This window comes from Nomascus leucogenys, chromosome 19 (assembly GCF_006542625.1).
Source record: "Nomascus leucogenys isolate Asia chromosome 19, Asia_NLE_v1, whole genome shotgun sequence".
NCBI classification, from domain to species: domain Eukaryota; kingdom Metazoa; phylum Chordata; class Mammalia; order Primates; family Hylobatidae; genus Nomascus; species Nomascus leucogenys.
In genome coordinates this window covers 36,062,147-36,081,632 of record NC_044399.1, presented here as the reverse complement: position 1 = coordinate 36,081,632, position 19,486 = coordinate 36,062,147, and the positions used below count along the sequence as shown (strand labels likewise).

At 36.7% G+C, this 19,486-nt stretch overlaps 1 protein-coding gene across 1 annotated transcript in view; it reads left to right on the top strand.

The window, feature by feature from the left end:
• The window catches only part of CPD (carboxypeptidase D), an 87,267-nt gene that overhangs the window by 47,287 nt on the left and 20,494 nt on the right, over positions 1-19,486 (top strand). The window contains exons 8-13 of the mRNA XM_030799699.1: positions 3,830-3,939; positions 11,335-11,437; positions 11,915-12,057; positions 13,408-13,577; positions 15,274-15,603; positions 19,144-19,339. Of these exons, the coding sequence (XP_030655559.1) occupies positions 3,830-3,939; positions 11,335-11,437; positions 11,915-12,057; positions 13,408-13,577; positions 15,274-15,603; positions 19,144-19,339 (1,052 nt within the window). The remainder of the gene's footprint in view (positions 1-3,829; positions 3,940-11,334; positions 11,438-11,914; positions 12,058-13,407; positions 13,578-15,273; positions 15,604-19,143; positions 19,340-19,486) is intronic.

The window sequence follows — 19,486 nt, the reverse complement described above, 5'->3', positions numbered from 1 at the left end:
CTTCCTCTCATAGTTCTTCAGGTATTTTGCATTTATCTCTCACACTGGGAACTTGGTAACATATTCTTTGTCATTCATAAAAATTGATCCAAATGTTTAGTTCTGTTTTCTCCCTGAAGTTTAATAAACTCTTTTATGTAAATTTAGATTTTGATATTCTCTTTTTTACTTGGTATATCCTTAACTGCAGCAGAATGACCACATTCTCATGTAGTACCTGAGCTCATATACCTCCATATAATTTAGCAGGGATGGATCAGTTGAATAGGATGAGTGTCAAGATTAAAAATCGCCACAATGTCCAACTAGGGTTGCGAACAAGAGTGAAGATATCAGTACCCAAGAGAACCAAAATGTGTCCACACATAAACTCACTTGAACAAAATGTTCACTCATTTTATGTACAGCGCTCATGTATATGAATGTTCAATGTACATGAACGTTCATTCAGGATTATTCACAATAACAAAAAAGTAGAAACAACCCAAACAACCATCATCTGATAAATGGATAAATAAAATGTGGTCTGCCCTTTCAATGAATATTATTTGGCTCGAAAAGGAACCAAGTGCTGATACATGCTACAACATAGATCCTTGAAACCTTATGCTAAGTGACAAAAGCCAGTCATAAGAGACCACATAGTGCATGATTATTATTTTTTTCTTTATCAAGTTAGTGATTATATTTTTATGAAATTTTTAGAATAGGCATATCCATAGAGACAGAAAGTAGATTAAAGATTGCATTGGGCTGGAGTGAATAGTGGTAGGAGGTGATAGGGAAGTGACTGCTAATGGATTTTGGGGTTTCTTTTTGGAGTTATGAAAATGTTCTATAACTGGATAGTGGTAGTGGTTGTACAACTCTATGAATATAAACAACTTTAAATGGGTGAATTGCATGGTATTTGAATTACATCAGTAAAACTGCTAAAAAAAAAAAAAAAAAAAGTGACAAGTATTAGCACCAGGGGCAATGGGGAAGAAATTTAGTTTCAACATTTATTGGAATATCCAGAAGTATCATAGTGGAGACTTTATGTCATATAGAGTAGCCTGCCATTTTAGAATGACAGTACATACTGATGGATGTTTAGATTTAGGAGGTTAATTGAGATTCTCCAAAAATTGCTTTGAAAGATTGCCAATAGTAGAAAAAAGTACTTCTACAGTTGGTAATCATATATTGTTCTCAAAGAGTCAAATAAGAACTATGAAGTTATACCCTGGTTGGCAAAATAAAGTTTTTGTTTTCTTTTATTATATTTTATGTGTTTAATGCTATGTTTGATAGAATTCACTTTTTATTTAGAGCTTTAAAAATATTCTCATAATAAATCACACATCATGTTGGCTAAATCTAGAAAGTTAATAATAGTTATATTCCAGTGAAAATAAGTCACAGGTTTACAAATGTGGTATCCAGACCTTGGCATGGTGAGAGGTACGAATCTTCAGTCATGCAGACATCTTTCTTTCCATGACATATTTTGTTTTCTCATCTTAAAATCCTTATTTAAATGGAGTTTGAAATCTTGGCAAAGCAATTTGAAGGAGAATTTCTTTGTTGCTGTACGGGAGTAAAAAACCTCATAGATTCCGCAGCTGGAGCTTGTGAATTAAGCTGACAAAAGACAGATTAAAAGAAAAAAGCATACAAATTTTATTTGATGTTTGTATGTGGCACAGGCAACAGGCAGTGGGGGAGTTCATAGGAAAGACGTGAAACCCTCAAAAAAGCAGTTAGTGTTAAGGACTTAGTGCTCTTATAACAAAGGGTAATACCTTGTGGAAAAGTGACTACACAAAGGAAGGGGTTTAGACTTCTAGGGGTAATAAATTGTGGGAAAGTGACTAGGAAATATGCGGGGGAAACTAATGAAAGATGAGGGTTATTTTACTAAGGTTTGTTCGTGTCAACTCATCTTGGCGTTGACTATCCCATCTCTGATGGTACCAGGAAGGTGCATTTCTCACGGGAAATTTATGCCCTAATTTTAGGCAGAAAGAGGGAGGGTAGATAGCCTTTCCTGCATCTGCTGTTCCTCAGTTGCCTTCAGGTCTAAATAATTAATATGCTAAAGAGTGATATTCTGGGGCAGAATGTTCTGATTCCTTTCACTGCCATCTTTATAATTTAGAAGGATCTTGAAAGAAGATGGGGGAAAGCAATATTCTTTTTCATAAAATTTCAAAAATTTTGATACTAATTTTTTTATTGAGGTGAAGTTTACATAATTCCAGTGGCATTTAGTGCATTCATAGTGTTTTGCAACTGCCCCCTCTATCTTGTTCCAAAACATTTTTATCTCCACAAAAGGATACCCTACACCCATTTAACAGTGACTCCCCTTTCCCTTCTCCCCTCAACCTCTGGTAACCACCAATCTTTGTTCTGTCTCTAGGGATTTACCTATTCTGGATATTTCATAGAAATGGAATCCTATAACATGTGACCTTTCGTGTCTGGCTTCTTTCATCCAGCATAGTGTTTTCAAGGTTCACTCATGTTGTAGCATATATCAGTACTTCATTCCTTTCTATGGTTGAATAATAGTACATTGTATATACATATGTATATATCAATATCACATTTGCTTTATCCATTTACTTACTGACGGACATTTGGGTTGTTTTGACTTTTTGACTACAATGAAAAATGCTTCTATGCCCATTGGCATTCAAATATCTATTCAAGTTCCTGTTTTCTTTTCCCCATGCCCCCCTTGTTTTGAAACAGAGTCTCACTCTGTTACCCAGGCTGGAGTGTAAGTGGTGTGATCATGGCTCACGGCAGCCTCAAACTCCTGAGCTCAGGCAGTCCTCCCACCTCAGCCTCCCAAGTAGCTGGAACTGCAGGCATGCACCACCACACCTGGCTTATTTTAAATTTTTTGTAGAGACAGGGTCTCCCAGTGTTGCCCAGGCTGATCTTGAACTCTTGGGCTCAAGCAATCCACCTGCCTTGGCCTCCCAAAGTGCTGAGATTATAGGTGTGAACTACTGTATGCAGCCCCTGTATTCAGTTCTTTTGGGTGTACACCTAGGAGTGAAATTGTCATATGATAATTCCATGTTAAGCTTTTTGAGGAATTGCCAAACTGTTTTCCACAGAGGCTGGACTATTTTACATTCCCGCCAGCAATGTATGAGGTTCCAGTTTCTTCATATCCTCACCACCACTTATTATTTTCTATTTTTATTATTATAGCCATCCTAGTGGGTGAGAAGTAGTACCTCATTTTGGTTTTGGTGTGCATTTCTCCGATAACTAATGATGCCGAGGATCTTTTCATGAGCTTGTTGGCCATTTATCTATCTTCTTTGGAGAAATATCTGTTCAAGTCCTTTGCCCAATTTTTAATTGAATTTTTGTCTTTGTTGTTAAGTTGTAAGAGTTTTTAAATACTGGACACTGGAGCCTTATCAGGCTTGCAAAATATTTTCCCCCATTCTATAGGTTGTCTTTTCTCTTTCTTATGTCCTTGATGCATAAAAGTTTTTGATTTTGATGGAATCCCATATATCTTTCTTTCTTTTGTTGCTAGTCCTTTCTGTGTTGATGCTAATTATTTTTTTGAGGTAGACTGGTAGAAGTACTGTAAATCTTTTTTTTGGCTTTAGAAAATTAGCCATTTGAAAGATATTTTCTCACTTACTCACTTTGATTTTCTATTGAAGAAATTAGTGTAATTTTCACTTCTGTTGAGGAAATTCTGCTTGGCAAATTTTATTGTTTTCTCTTCTCTGGCAGTATTCTGAAAAGCTTTATGTTAATAATCCATCTTGAAACAAACATGATACACTTTCCTCTTTTTCCCTTATAGGTTCTTTGGTGGTTAACTACCCGTTTGATGATGATGAACAAGGACTTGCCACATACAGTAAATCACCAGATGATGCTGTGTTTCAACAAATAGCACTTTCTTATTCCAAGGTAGACTTGTCTTTGAATATAAAATGTTATAAAATTAATTCTTTTATTTAAAAATATGCTTTAAAGTCCTGCAAGACTCAGGTCAAGTGCTTCCATAGTTAATAAAGCATGACTTTTTCAGCTGTTTCCGAAAAACATTTTTTCTCCTGTTTCCCACCTAACTTTTGAATACACTACATGTCTTTCTCCATTGGCCTTTTATCTATGGTTTTAGCACAGTACCTGGAACATATACATGTCAATTTATTTCATTTGACAAATAAGTTATAAGCCCAGTAAAGTAGGCCAAGATAAGGGCTTAATGAATTATAGCTCTAGAGCCAAATCTTGCCCACCACCTGTTTTTGTAAATAAAATTGTATTGACACACAGCCACAGCTATATTTTTATGTATTGTGTGTGGCTGCTTTCTCCTTCAACATTTCAAAGTAAGTCAGTATAATTTACTATATTAACAAACTAAAGAAGGAAAATCCAGTGATCAAAGGGCAAAGTTGAGTAGTTTCAACAAAGACTTTTGCATCTAAAAAGTCTGAAATATTTGCTGTCTGGTTTTTTACAGGAAAAAATTGCCAAACTTTAGTCTAAGGTATTTAAGATCCTGTAGTTACATATAGTAAGGAAAAGCAGGCAGAAATTTCTGTATTTTCCAAACTTCCTATAATAAACATGGATTACTCTTACAATCAGGAATGTTAAAATGTGTGTGTGTGAAAATTTAATGTAAAAATCATTCTTAGGACCAGGCCTGATGGCTCATGCCTGGAATCCTAGCACTTTGGTAGGGCAAGGCAGGAGGATTGCTTGAACTCTCAGGAGTTTGAGACCAGACTGGGCAACATAGCATGAGCTTGCCTCTACTCAAAATAAAAATAAAAATAAAAATAAATTAGCCGGTTGTGGTGACATGCATTTGTTGTCCCAGCTACTTAGGAGGCTGAGGTGGGAGGATCCCTCTATCCCAGGAGATTGAGGTTGAAGTGAGCTTGATCACAGTACTATACTCTAGCCTGGGTGACAAAGCTGAGACCCTGTCTCAAAAAAATAAAAATTGTCTTAGAAAACGTGTTAAAAGTTGAGGCTTGTAAACTAGGCTTGTTAGTTTCAATGTTTGGTGTTACTACTGACTTAGTATTATTATTGGTTATATTGGTACTATTATTGGTTATAGGTAATGAATATTATTACTATAACTGTGTACTCTCCAGTCACAGCCCTCTATCCTTCCACTTTTCCCATTCCCTCATCCTCTGCAAATGAATCTTGTGAGATTGTTCAGAGTTTCTACTAGAGGAGTACAGCTGCTCATTTCACCTTAGAGAATTATTGCTTTCTGTTTGGACATATATGTTTTTTTGAAGTACATACATGGAGTAATAAGAGAATGGATAGTGTCCCAACCATCAAAATAAAAATTAAATGGTCAGATTTTGCGTATTTTCTCATCACATTCTATGCTCATTCTCATGATTTCTGCTTTTCACCTTCATTTTGGCTTCTAGTTCCTTATCTTCTCTTTGTTTTCTTAGACCATTAACCCTTTTGATTTGATTTACCTTACTCTGTAGTGTAGACCCATGGACATACCTTTTCAGTGATTCTCCTAAGGGTCTTGTACACCCCTTTGACATAACTGCTTTGCCCTCCAGTCCTCAGTAATTACCATTATCTCTTTTCTCCGTACCAATATTACAAGTACAGCCTAGAGTGGTCACACAGTCATGGCAATTTGCTATAGTCCATATGTGTGCTCTCCAACTTCAGCTGAACCCTCAGTCCTACATGGCAACATTTCCTGTTTAGCTACTTGACTCCCTAGCTCAGTTCCCACTATGGTGATTCAGAGCCTTTATCCTCTATCTGAGCCTCCTATTCCAGCTCCATCCCTCTTATTCATAGTAGATCAGTTTGCATTGAACTAAAGTAGAACTTTGAGTAATCTGATGTGAGTTCACTAAGATTCTGTCTTCTCAATTGTTACTCATGTGTGTCTTACCAATATTCTCCTCCATTTCTTGATCCCACTGCATTCTGCCTCCTGGAATCTTGTGTCTTCATATCTTATTTTGTAAATGGGGAATGTGATAATTAAACTCCCCAGGCTTCACTCACAGCCTTTTTTCTCTTGGTCAATAAGCAGCTCCTCTAAAAATATTGTCTTCTGCTAACCTTAGTAAGCCCCCATGAAGCTACCATTCCAAGTTTCTTTATTTTTTACTCTTCAAAACTTCTCTTTCTTTCTTTCTTTCTTTTTTTTTTTTTTTTGAGATGGAGTCTCGCTCTGTCGCCCAGGCTGGAGTGCAGTGGCGGGATCTCAGCTCACTGCAAGCTCCGCCTTCCGGGTTCACGCCATTCTCCTGCCTCAGCCTCCCGAGTAGCTGGGACTACAGGCGCCCGCCACTGCGCCCAGCTAATTTTTTGTATTTTTAGTAGGGACGGGGTTTCACCGTGGTCTCAATCTCCTGACCATGTGATCCACCCGCCTCTGCCTCCCAAAGTGCTGGGATTACAGGCGTGAGCCACCACGCCCGGCCTTCTTCAAAACTTCTCAAAAGTAAATAGTCTTGGGAGACATCTGAGCAGCCAAAGACAATGATGGCTATGTGATAACCTATCTCCCAGAGTTTTTATTTAAACAATATAAAACAAGTTAAAAACTACCAAATTTTACACAAAACCACACTGTTGGCATCACAAAAGATCCTGAAACTGCAAAATAACTGTAAATTTTTTTAAAATCAAGAAATCTCAGCATGATCTATCATGCACCTACCCCACCTTCGCCCCACCACAAGGCTTTGTGGTGAGGTAAAGCAGACCAAGAAAACTTATGGAAAAGACAGAAGTGGGTGCCAGTGAAGGGCAGCTGTGAAGGTAATTTGGAATGACCACCATACATCACATATGCACTAAATCCAAAAATACTAAAAGAGTAACTGGGCAGATGAGAGCTCTGGAATACAGGGAAGAGATTTCAAAATGCACACAACTTAAAGGATCTGGTGTGATTTAACGGGATAAGTACAATTTAAAAGGAGAGGATGGTTACAGGGAGATCTTCCAAACTCATAGCTTCCGGAGGAGGAAAAAAAGGAGGCAAAGATAGAAATGAAGAAGTGCTCCTTGGCAATTAGATGGTGAATGGGAAAAGGAAAAAATGGGGAGAAATGTAAGGTTTTACAAGACAGAAAAGAACTTTAAAATCAGAAGATTCTCAGCTCCACCCTTACCACCAAGACAAATAAATAACCACACTGAGGTACCTGGATTTTGCTAGACTGACAGAAAAGTGTACCATTAAGCTAGGAATAATATTAAATGCCCAATATCATAAAAATAAAGAGGAAAATAAAGTCCATGGAAAATGATTGCAGAAAATTAGGAAATGAAACCTCACATATAGACACTAAGGAGACCCTACCATTAGCAAAAAATAATCAAGAAGCAGAAGAAAACTGTTCAATTGGCATTCTAAACAGATTAAGTATACCCAAATATACGCTGAGAATGTGAGAAACTACCTCAACTCAGATAGTCAAAAAATAAAAACAGAGGCCAGGAAACAAAAAAACAGGGATAAATAAAATAAAGTTTATAGGACTCAGGAAAAAAATGGAAGAAAAAGACAAAATTATCTCTGAAATGAAGAATAAATGACAAAAGTTAGGGAGCTCATACATCCAATTTCAAACTCACTACAAAGCTACAGTAATTAAGACAGCGTGGTACTGGCATAAGGACAGACATAGAGATCAATGAAATAGAACTGAGAATCCAGGAATAAATTCTTATGTTGATGGTCAGTTGGTTTTTTTTTTAGAAAAGGATGCCAAGACAACTCAATAGGAAAAGAATAGATTTTTTAAATAAATGGTGCTCGGACAATTGGATATTTATATGCAAAAGAATAAACTAGATACCTTCCTCACACCACACCCCAAAATTAGCTTAAAATAGGTCATAAACCTAAATATAGGAACTAAAACTATAAAGCTAAGAAAAAATAGGATTACATTTTTGTAATTTGGTTCTCCTCTAGATATGACATCAGAAGCACAAGTGACAAAAAAAGGTTGATACATTGGACATAATCCAGATTAAAAACGTCTTTACTGCAAAGAAAACTATTTGTTTTCTAGTTCTGCTGTAACAAAATTCCACAAACTGGGTGGTCTAAGACAACAGGAATTTATTGTCTCACGGTTTTGGAGGCCAGAAGTCCAAAATCACAGTGTTGCCAGGGCCATTCTCCCTCTGAAACTGTGGAAGAATCCTTCCGTGTTTCTCCCTAGTTTCTGGTGCTTTGCTGGCAACCACTGGCATTCCTTCACTTCTAGGTGCATCACTCCAACCCTTCATCATCACATGGCATCCCTCTGTCTTTGTATCCCAGTTTCCCCTTTGTACAAGGACACCATCATATTGGATTAGGGCCCATGATAATCACCTTATTTTAACTTGATTACCTCTGTAAGGAACTTATTTCCAAATTAAGATCACATTTTGAGGTACTGAGGGTTAGGACTTCAATATATTTTTGGAGGACACAACTCAATCCATAACATGTAACATCCAGGAAGTAAAAAGACAACCCACAGAAGGTGGGCATGGTGGCACGTGCCTGTAGTCCCAGCTGCTTGGGAGGCTGAGGCTGAAGGATTGCTTGAGCCCAAGAAGCAGAGGCTATCGTGAGCTATGATCATGCCACTGCACTCCAGCTTGGGTGACAGAAGGAGACCCCAGCCCCCCAAAAAATAAATAAATAAAAAGATGACCCACGGAATAAGAGAAAATTTTTATAAATCATATATTTGATAAAGGTGTTATATCTAAAATATATAAAGAACTCTTATGGCTAAATAATAAAAGGACAAATCATCCAAGTGAAAAACAGGCAAAGGATCTGAATGGACATTTCTCTAAAGAAGAGGAAATGGCCAATAAGCACATGAAAAGATGCTCAATATTATTAGCCATTAGAGAAATGCAAGTCAATACCACAATGAGATACCTCTTCTTACCCACTAGGATGGCTGTAATTTAAAAAATGGAAAATATGCATAGGCAAAGATGTGGAAAAATTGAAACCTTTATACGTACATTGCTGGTGGGGTGTAAAATGGTATAACTGCTTTGAAAAACAGTCTGGCAGTGCTTTAAAACATTAAATATAGAATTGTAATATGACCCAGCATTCCACTGCTAGGTATATACCCAAGAGAAATGGAAACATGTATTCACACAAAAACTTGTACATGAATATTTGTAGCAGCATTATTCATAATAGCCCCAAATGGAAACAACCAAAATGTCCATCAACTGATGAATGGGTTAACAAACTGATAAGGAAACATACAAAATCATACAGTGGAATATTATTCAGCCACAAAAAGTAATGAAGTAATGATACGTGGTACAACTTAAATGAACCATAAAAACCTGCTAAGTGAAAGAAGTCACAAGAGGCTACATATTGTATGATTCAGTTTATATGTAATGTTCAGAGTAGGCAAACCCATAGAGACAGAAAGTAGATTGGTGGTTGCCTAGGGTTTGGAGTGGGGGTGGGGAGTAGGGTTTGGGGAAAAATGGAGAATGCTAATAGGTATAGAGTTTCTCTTTGGGGTGATGAAAATGTCCTAAAATTTATTATGGTGGGTGGTTATACAACTCTATGAATACTAAAAACCATTGAATTGTACACTTTAAATGGAGTCAATTGTGTGGAATGTGAATTATATCTCAATAAAGTGGATTTTGAAAACCTAAAGAAGACTGAGGGGTGGAGGATCCATTCTATATTCGTATATAAGTTTAAAAAATGAGGTCTAAAAGTTATATACCAAGCCCGGTGTGATGGCTCACACCTGTAATCTCAACACTTTGGGAGGCCGAGGTGGGCAGATTCATTAAGCCCAGGAGTTTGAGACCAGCCTGGGCAACATGGTCAAACCCCATCTCTACAAAAAATACAAAAATTAGCCGGGTGTGTGGGTGCATGCCTATAGTCCCAGCTACTCAGGAGGGTGAGGTGGAAGGATCACCTGAGCGTGGGGAGATTGAGGCTACAGTGAGCTGTGTTTCCACTACTGCACTCTGAGCTGGGTGACAAACAAGACCCAGTTTCAAAACCAAAGCAAAAGAGCATGCATATAATTATTACAGTAATCTAAAATTAATGGTTTTTATTTGATAAGAGAGTGATGGAATGATAAGCCTATAATTGGCATATTAAGTTTCTAGATGGGGATCGTTTATTTTATTTTGTTTTTCTTAGGACAGAGTCTTGCTTTGTCACCCAGGCTGTAGTGCAGTGGTGCAATCATGGCTTACTGCAGCCTCAACCTCCTGGGGTCAAGCTATTTTCCCGTCTCAGCCTCCCAAGGAGCTGGTTCTACAGGCATGTAGCACCATGCGTGGCTTTTTTTTTTTTTTGTAGAGACGAGGTCTCACTGTACTGCCCAGGCTGGTCTTGAACTTCTGAGCTCAAGCAATTCTCCAACCTTGGCCTCCCAAAGTGTTGGGATTACAGGTGTGATCTTAACCTGTCCTTGTTTATATGTTTTAAAGTTAAATGGTTAATTCTCTGTGGTAGAAAAATGGGAAATTATTCATTTTTCTTCACACTTTCAGTACTTTTTTTCTGTTTTAAAAAGAGATAGATGAAGTTTTGACCATTTTTCAAAGCTCAATTTCTTCTAGGAAACTCCCCCTGCCACTCTCATCAGATGTAATCTTTCCCTCCTCTTGCTTTCAATGGCATGCATTTGTGTCTCCATGGCAGTTTTTCTTACCCTTCATTGAGTTATCAGTTGGACACCTACTGTATGCTAGATGCTGAGGACACAGAGACACAAATGTTTCAAGGAATAGTGTATTGTCTTTAGGGAAGAAAAAGGTGCAACTAGTTGTAATAGGGTAAGATAATTGTACAGAGGGCAGTCAGAGCACAGAGGGGCCATCTTATTCCTGCTAGCAGTCAGGGAAAGCTACTTACTTTTATTGTGTGTGTATTATCTTTTTTGGACTTCAAGCTCCTTGAAAGCTTGAAATGAAAGTATAAATATGAGCAGAAATTTTTTTAGAGAGGGGTTCAGCTGGGTTTTATATTACTTGTAATTGCGAGTAATAAATGAAGTCAATATTTTCTTACAGAGCACATTTAATTTTGATTTTTAAAAATAGATAAGTTCAGATAGTGAAAAATCAAAATGGCATAAAAAGCTATACACTGAAAAGTCTCACTGCTCATAGCCCCACCCCACTCCTACCTCCACCCCTCACACACCCTGTTGGAAGCCATTTTTATTATTTTCCTGTATCTTTCCAGTACTTTTTTTTTTTTTTGATGGAGATACAAACAAATACAAGTAAAGATTCTTTTTGTTTTTCCAGGAAAATTCCCAGATGTTTCAAGGTAGACCTTGCAAGAATATGTATCCTAATGAATATTTTCCTCATGGAATAACAAATGGAGCTAGTTGGTATAATGTCCCAGGTAAAGATTCTTTTATATCAAGGCCTTACAACTTGATGGCCTTTCTGCTTTCCTAGATAGTGCTGCTTGTTACTATCTTTTAATTTTGAGTAATGATCATTATTTTTAAAACATAGTTTAAATAGTTTAAAATATTTAAATAATCTTTTCAACTACTTTTATGTTTGATGTACGTTGAGGGTTGAGTAAGAATAATGCACTAAAACTTGATGAAAGGGTTACATTTTACTTCTGGCTATTACAAAGAATCTTACATGTGCTAATAGAAGAGGGTAAGCTGAATGTGAATTCTTAAACATGAAGGTATAGATGTTTTGCTTGTATCGTAAGCATCAAAGTGCCCTCACATGAACACATTATCTTATCAATGCTGATAAGAGATAAATTTGGCTTTTTACTAGGAATATTGCTTACCTTTTGGGATCTGAGCTGTTTAGAACTTCTTCAGAGTGACTAATTTTAATTTTTATCTTTTAGGAGGAATGCAGGACTGGAACTATTTACAAACAAATTGCTTTGAAGTGACTATTGAACTAGGTTGTGTGAAATATCCATTTGAGAAAGAGCTGCCAAACTTTTGGGAACAGAATCGAAGATCACTAATCCAGTTTATGAAACAGGTGACTATTCAGGAGTGAAGTATGAAATTTCTCCCAAGGGTGAAAAGATTTTTGTGTGTACACGTGGTTTTTTTGCGGTGATTTTGGAATACAGTGTTTAAAATTTCAATTTGTTTTAGTATATTTAACCAATTTGTATATTCCAAGGTGTTTAATATATTTATCTAGAAAATTCATGGATGGAAATGAGTTTATTTGTATATGTGAGGAAAAGTTGAAGAAAATGATTGAACAAGGTAGTGATATTTTGCTCTTAAGGGTTAGTGGTCACTTTTTACCCGTATTTAAAAAAGACCAACATAAATTGGATACACACCTAATCATTGGCCAAGTGATAGAAAGATGGGCTGTGGAGTAAATGTTTTTATTCTTTTTCTTATTGCCAGTGATTTACTGTGAAATGATTAATTTCCTTTTGTTTGGATATGCGTGGTGGCCAATAGGTAAAGATTATAAGAAATACGCTAATGTTAATTAGGATAATCAGACTAATACTTTTTGCCAGTACATTTCTGCATTTTTCTTTTTCCTGAGTGGTGTGACATAAAGTCTGTGAGTTTTTTTTACTATATTTAAAGACATTTTATTCTGAAAAATTTTAAATATGCAGAAAAGTTATGACTAGCCAATAATTATTCCTATACCTAGATTTAACATTTTTAACATTTTGTTATATTTGCTTTATTTTAATGTAATTTTTATTTACACACTCACATACACATACATATTTTTGACTGAACTATTTTAATATAAATTGCAGGTATGGCATTTTATCCCTAAATATTTCAGCATCTATCTCCTAAAAATAAGGAGCTACTACATACTATCTCTAAGTGCTACTATCCTACCCAAGAAAATTAACAGTAATTCCCTAATATTATCTAATACTTAGTTTATATTTAAATGTCCATATTTGTCCCCAAAATGTAATTTTACAGCTGTATTTTATGACCAGGATCTAGTCAAGTTTCATGCATTGCATTGGATTATTATATCTCTTTACTATTCTTTGAGCTAGAAGAGTCCTCCTGTTTTTAAAAAATGCCATTTCCTTTTGAAAAGGGCAGGTCTGTTTTCTTGTAGAATGTCATATATTCTGAAATCATCAGAATGTGCTGAAGTTTAAACAGTGTTATTTATATTCTTCATGATAAAGAGAAACAAAGCCTATGAAAAATTAGCCTTCAGAAATATTTTAATGAACATTTACATTGAACTTTACTCTGAACTCCTAAATTCCTGTTTGTTCCATTTATTTGTGTTAACAATCTGTTATTTTGAATATGACCCCCAAGATAATTAGATGATGATGTTTATTATTGAAATCTCGTGTCCTTGTACTTAATCCAGGTTCATCAGGGTGTCAAAGGATTTGTTCTAGATGCCACAGATGGCAGGGGTATATTAAATGCCACCATTAGTGTTGCTGAGATTAATCACCCAGTGACTACTTACAAAACTGGAGATTACTGGCGTCTCTTGGTTCCAGGAACGTATAAAATCACAGCATCTGCTCGAGGGTGAGTGACTGAATGCTTTGAAATAGAGTGCTTGGAGGACAGACAAACATGGCTCCATTCTGGAGGATTATTACTAGAACATTCTAGAGAACCTGTTAAGCAACTTTGAATGGACTGCTGGGAAGTTTAGGGCTGGTTATACCTTTGACTCTCCTTTAGTGGCAGATAGAGTACATGAAAAAAAAAAAAGGAAAGATTCCTGGGATAAATATTCTAGTTATTGCTTAGTTGACTCATAGTGACATGCTTCCAACCTGGACATTAAACAAGACACTTTAGAATACACATCAAATCCTGATCCTCATGGCCTTAGGTTTTTTATTTAAAAGGAGAGTTAGGCTGAAGTAATTCTACAAAGTCAGTTCCAATTTGTGGTAGAATTTATTGGAAATGTGTTCAAGATAGTTTTTCCTTTAAAGGATAACAAAAGTGTTAGTTGATGAAGCACAAAGAACATAGAAAATGCATAGAAAGAACATTTCTCATTCTCTTTATTTGCTAAATACAGGCAAGCCCAAAGCAATGCAGTCTATTTAACATGCTAGTAACTTTTGTGTTTGTGTGTGTGTGTGTGAGAGAGACAGAGCTTCTCTCTGTCACCCAGGCTGGAGTGCATGGCACTATCTCAGCTGCCTGCAACTTCCGCCTCCTGGGTTCAAGGGATGCTTGTGCCTCAGCCTCCCAAGTAGTTGATATTACTGGTGGGTGCCATGTAGAGATAGGGTTTCTCTTGTAGTTTTCTTTTTTATCTTTTGTTAAGTATAGATATTACCACAGGATATTTTCCCTTCCTCCTGCTAGGTAACTTATTTCTGAAGAGTTAGTTTGAATATCCATTGAAGTAAGGGTAAAATATGAAAACATTTTAGTCGTTGCCTTTGTTTTTTAATGGTTTTCAGATATCTAGTGGTCCATAAATGAATGGGTTAGAACCTCACACTAATGAGTAATGAGGTCTTTTCTGTGATTCTTCCATTTTTGGCAGAGTGTTAACTAAAGCAGCAGGGGATCCGAGAAACAGGGTGAGAAGGATGTGTTTGGCAGAGAATGTCGTAACTTAGCACCTCTCCAACTTTTCCACCCATATACGCTGATAGAAGACAAGTGAATTTAAGTTCCAGGAGACATGGTAGTATCCACTACAAGCTCTAAATTTCTTTTGAAGCCATATATTTAATCTTAAAAACCTAGGCCAGGTGCGTTGGCTCAGGTCTGTAATCCCAGCACTTTGGGAGGCAGAGGCAGGTGGATCACTTGAGGTCAGAAGTTTGAGACCAGCCTGCCCAACATGGTGAAATCCTGTCTCTACTAAAAATACAAAAATTATCCAGGCATGGTGGTGGGCACCTGTAATCCCAGCTACTCAGGAGGCTGAGGCAGGAAAATCACTTGAACCCAGGAGGCGGAGGTTGCAGTGAACTGAGATGGTGCCACTGCACTCCAGCCTGGGTGACAGAGCAATACTCCGTCTTAAAAAAAAATTATGAAAAAAAATCTATTCATATTTTGTAGTATACCCATGTCTATTTATTAATGTATTAAAAATAATAAATTACTCAACATTAAAATTTTGTCTCTTTAGGAAGCTGCACCACATTTATCCCAAGGATTCTCATGTTCTCTGCACACCTGCTTTCCCAGGGTTTGGGTACTCCAGCTGCAGGAGTGTGGTTCTCATCTGTCTCCTTTATCATAGGTATAATCCAGTTACCAAGAATGTGACTGTCAAGAGTGAAGGCGCTATTCAGGTCAACTTCACACTTGTTCGATCCTCAACAGATTCAAACAATGAATCAAAGAAAGGAAAAGGGGCTAGCACCAGCACCAGTGGTGCCAGTGATCCAACTACTAAAGAGTTTGAAACTTTAATTAAAGACCTTTCAGCGGAGAATGGTTTGGAAAGCCTCATGTTACGCTCCGCCTCAAATCTGGCTCTGGCTCTTTATCGATACCATTCCTACAAAGACTTATCAGAGTTTCTGAGAGGACTTGTAATGAACTATCCACATATTACAAATCTTACCAAGTAAGTGTCACTTTCTACTGTCTTTTTTTTTTTTCAAGAGAGTAAAATCAGCATTAGCCATGTTGAATAGTAGTTGTAATTTATATAGAAATATTTGGGAACAGAATGTACAGAGTTGGAGTTTACTTATTTTACAACACGTATTTGCTTGGAGATCTTTTTTTTTTTTAATTATACTTTAAGTTTTAGGGTACATGTGCACAACGTGCAGGTTTGTTACATATGTATACATGTGCCATGTTGGTGTGCTGCACCTGTTAACTCGTCATTTACATTAGGTATATCTCCTAATGCTATCCCTCCCCCCTCCCCCCACCCCACAACAGGCCCCATGGTGTGATGTTCCCCTTCCTGTGTCCATGTGTTCTCATTGTTCAATTCCCACCTATGAGTGAGAACATGCAGTGTTTGTTTTTTTGTCTTTGCGATAGTTTGCTGAGAATGATGGTTTCCAGCTTCATCCATGTCCCTACAAAGGACATGAACTCATCATTTTTTATGGCTGCATAGTATTCCATGGTGTATATGTGCCACATTTTCTTAATCCAGTCTGTCATTGATGGACATTTGGGTTGGTTCCAAGTCTTTGCTGTTGTGAATAGTGCCACAATAAACATAAGTCTTTATAGCATGTGTCTTTATAGCAGCATGATTTATACTCCTTTGGGTATATACCCAGTAATGGGATGGCTGGGTCAAATGGTATTTCCCATTCTAGATCCCTGAGGAATCGTCACACTGACTTCCACAATGGTTGAACTAGTTTACAGTCCCACCAACAGTGTAAAAGTGTTCCTATTTCTCCACATCCTCTCCAGCACCTGTTGTTTCCTGACTTTTTAATGATGGCCATTCTAACTGGTGTGAGATGGTATCTCATTGTGGTTTTGATTTGCATTTCTCTGATGGCCAGTGATGATGAGCATTTTTTCATGTGTCTGTTGGCTGCATAAATGTCTTCTTTTGAGAAGTGTCTGTTCATATCCTTTGCCCACTTTTTGATGGGGTTGTTTGTTTTTTTCTTGTAAATTTGTTTAAGTTCTTTGTAGATTCTGGATATTAGCCCTTTGTCAGATGGGTAGATTGCAAACATTTTCTTCCATTCCGTAGGTTGCCTGTTCACTCTGATGGTAGTTTCTTTTGCTGTGCAGAAGCTCTTTAGTTTAATTAGATCCCAATTGTCAATTTTGGCTTTTGTTGCCATTGCTTTTGGTGTTTTAGACATAAAGTTCTTGCCCATGCCTATGTCCTGAATGGTATTACCTTGGTTTTCTTCTAGGGTTTTTATGGTTTTAGTCTAACATGTTAGTCTTTAATCCATCTTGAATTAATTTTTGTATAAGGTGTAAGGAAGGGGTGCTTGGAGATCTTTGTAATAGTGAATCTTGGGAACTTTAAGGAGAATTACTTGTTAGATTAGAAGTAGATATAGCCTATGCTTCCAGGAAATGTAAAATTGCTCTTCCTGATAATTATTTTGACTGATTGTAAAACCCTTTCCATCACTCAGCTACAGATCTATTAATATGTTCTGACTAAATATTGTTTAGTTTTGTTTATTTTGCTTGGGGCAAGGGAAGAATTTAGAACTATAAGCTCACCTGTTAGGGATTATGTGTAACTTTTTTTTTTTAATTAGAAAATGAAGCCTAGTTGCTGTCCTAATTCTAGTCTCTATTCACAGTCTCTTACTTGAAGCTTTAGGGACATGTGTGATCGTGGGTCCCAGGGAAAATATATAGTACTGGCTTATGTAAAACTGATAGCTGAGATAGCCTTTACCTTCACTTTCTGGTGGTTGCTCTGCCTCACTTGCACTGCTTCATTTTAGATTTTGTTACAGTTACTCCAAAATTATTTCTATGATTTGTTGATTCCTATGGTCTGCCTGTTGTAGGTAAGGTCTTTACATTTTGCCTTGAGCATATAGTTCTGTGCTGCAAACCTCATGAACATTATTTAGCCTTTTGCCTTTTTACTTTGTCTTTCTTCACTGGTCCTTTTAATTTCATCAGAAAACTTAGTTCCTCAAATTCTGATTTATAATATTCATAGATGCAGAATGATACTTACTTTCTTTGTCAATACCAATTACTTTTCTTCCTTAACTGATTCTTGAATATTTCTGGCTATTTCAGGTTTTAATATCATAGAATCTCAGTGCCATAGAGTTCATATACTTTTTTATTTTAAAATAAAACCAGGCTGGGCACAGTGGCTCACACCTGTAATCCCAGCACTTTGGGAGGCCCAAGTGAGAGGATTGCTTGAGGCCAGGAGCTCCAGTTTACGTTGAATTATGATCACACCACTGTACTCCAGCCTAGGTGACAGTAAGATCCTGTCTCTAAAACAAACAAAAATTGGGCATTATTTTGCTGTCTGTTTACTTAGTTGATTTAATTTTTTTAACCTCCTAATTCAAGACATACTTTTTAGTTAAATATTTTCTCAAAATATGCCACACATGCCAATGGTGGGGCACAAGAGAGTTTTAGGTGGTATACCAACAGGCACTAAGTACCATTGAATAGCATCATGAGAAAGCAATAAGGCTTCTGTTAATTTTTCTCAATTTAATATGATTATGCTTTTTCTGTCCAATTCTTGTAAATCTCCCTTTATGCTAAAGAAAGCAGGCCTTAAGCTCAAAGCTCTTGGGCAAGCAGAGTATTTGACCATTGTTTAATTTTCACTGAATTATTATTTTTTTCCCCACTGACAAATTATTTTTACTGTGAAACTGGTGTTGCATTTGTAGTAAAATATAACATGACTTATTTACAAATATTAATTTAGATTTAAAAAGGGAGGGCCAGGGTGGTGGCTCATGCTGTAATCCTAGCACTTTGGGAGGCTGAGGTGGGAGGATTGCTTGAGGCCAGAAGCGCTTGAAACCAGCCTCAGCAAGATAGCAAGATCCTGTCTCTACAAAATTTTTTTAAAAAAATTAGCCAGGCATGGTGGTGCAAACCTGTAGTACTACTCCCTTAGGAGACTGAGGCCAGTGGATCACTTGAGCCCTGGAATTTGAGGCTGCAGTGAGCTATGATCAAGCCATTGCATTCCAGCTTGGGTGACATAGTGAGACCTTGTCTCTTAAAAATATAATGATAATAATATAAATAAATAAATAAGGGAGGTTATCTACGTTCATACATACTTAAATATTTCTGTAATAAAAATTTAATTTGTCAGTTAGTACAAAAGATATATATTAACTAAATAGTAGTGTAGATTAAAGAAGATAGGGCAAATATTGTGATGATTGTATGGGAATGACTGAATTTGGAAGGATGGTAAACTAAATCATAATCTTTCCTAAATCTTTCCTAAATCTGATAATATCATCTATTTGATAAATGTTCTTTGGTCAAGGAAAACTAATTTTCTTAAGGTTTTCTGATACAGTGATTCACTCTTTAAAGACTTTTTAAAACTTTTTGTGTTTTATTTTCATTTCTATTTTTAAAGTCCATAAGTCAACATTAACATAGTACTTGATTACTTGCTGATTTTTTTGTTTCTGGTTTTTGAAAGTTTGGGACAGAGCACTGAATATCGTCACATTTGGTCCCTTGAAATCTCCAATAAGCCCAATGTATCTGAGCCTGAAGAACCAAAGATTCGTTTTGTTGCTGGTATCCATGGAAATGCGCCAGTTGGAACTGAACTGCTTTTGGCTCTGGCAGAATTTCTCTGCCTGAACTACAAAAAGAACCCAGCTGTTACCCAAGTAAGAGAATAGCCGAGGTTGACATGCTTTAAAAGGAAAAAGCTCAACATTAATATCAGGGCACCATTTTTAAAATTTTTAATTTCTTGCTAGATTTTAGAGAGTCACTTGTAGTACATTATGAACTTTACTCTTTAAAAATGAACC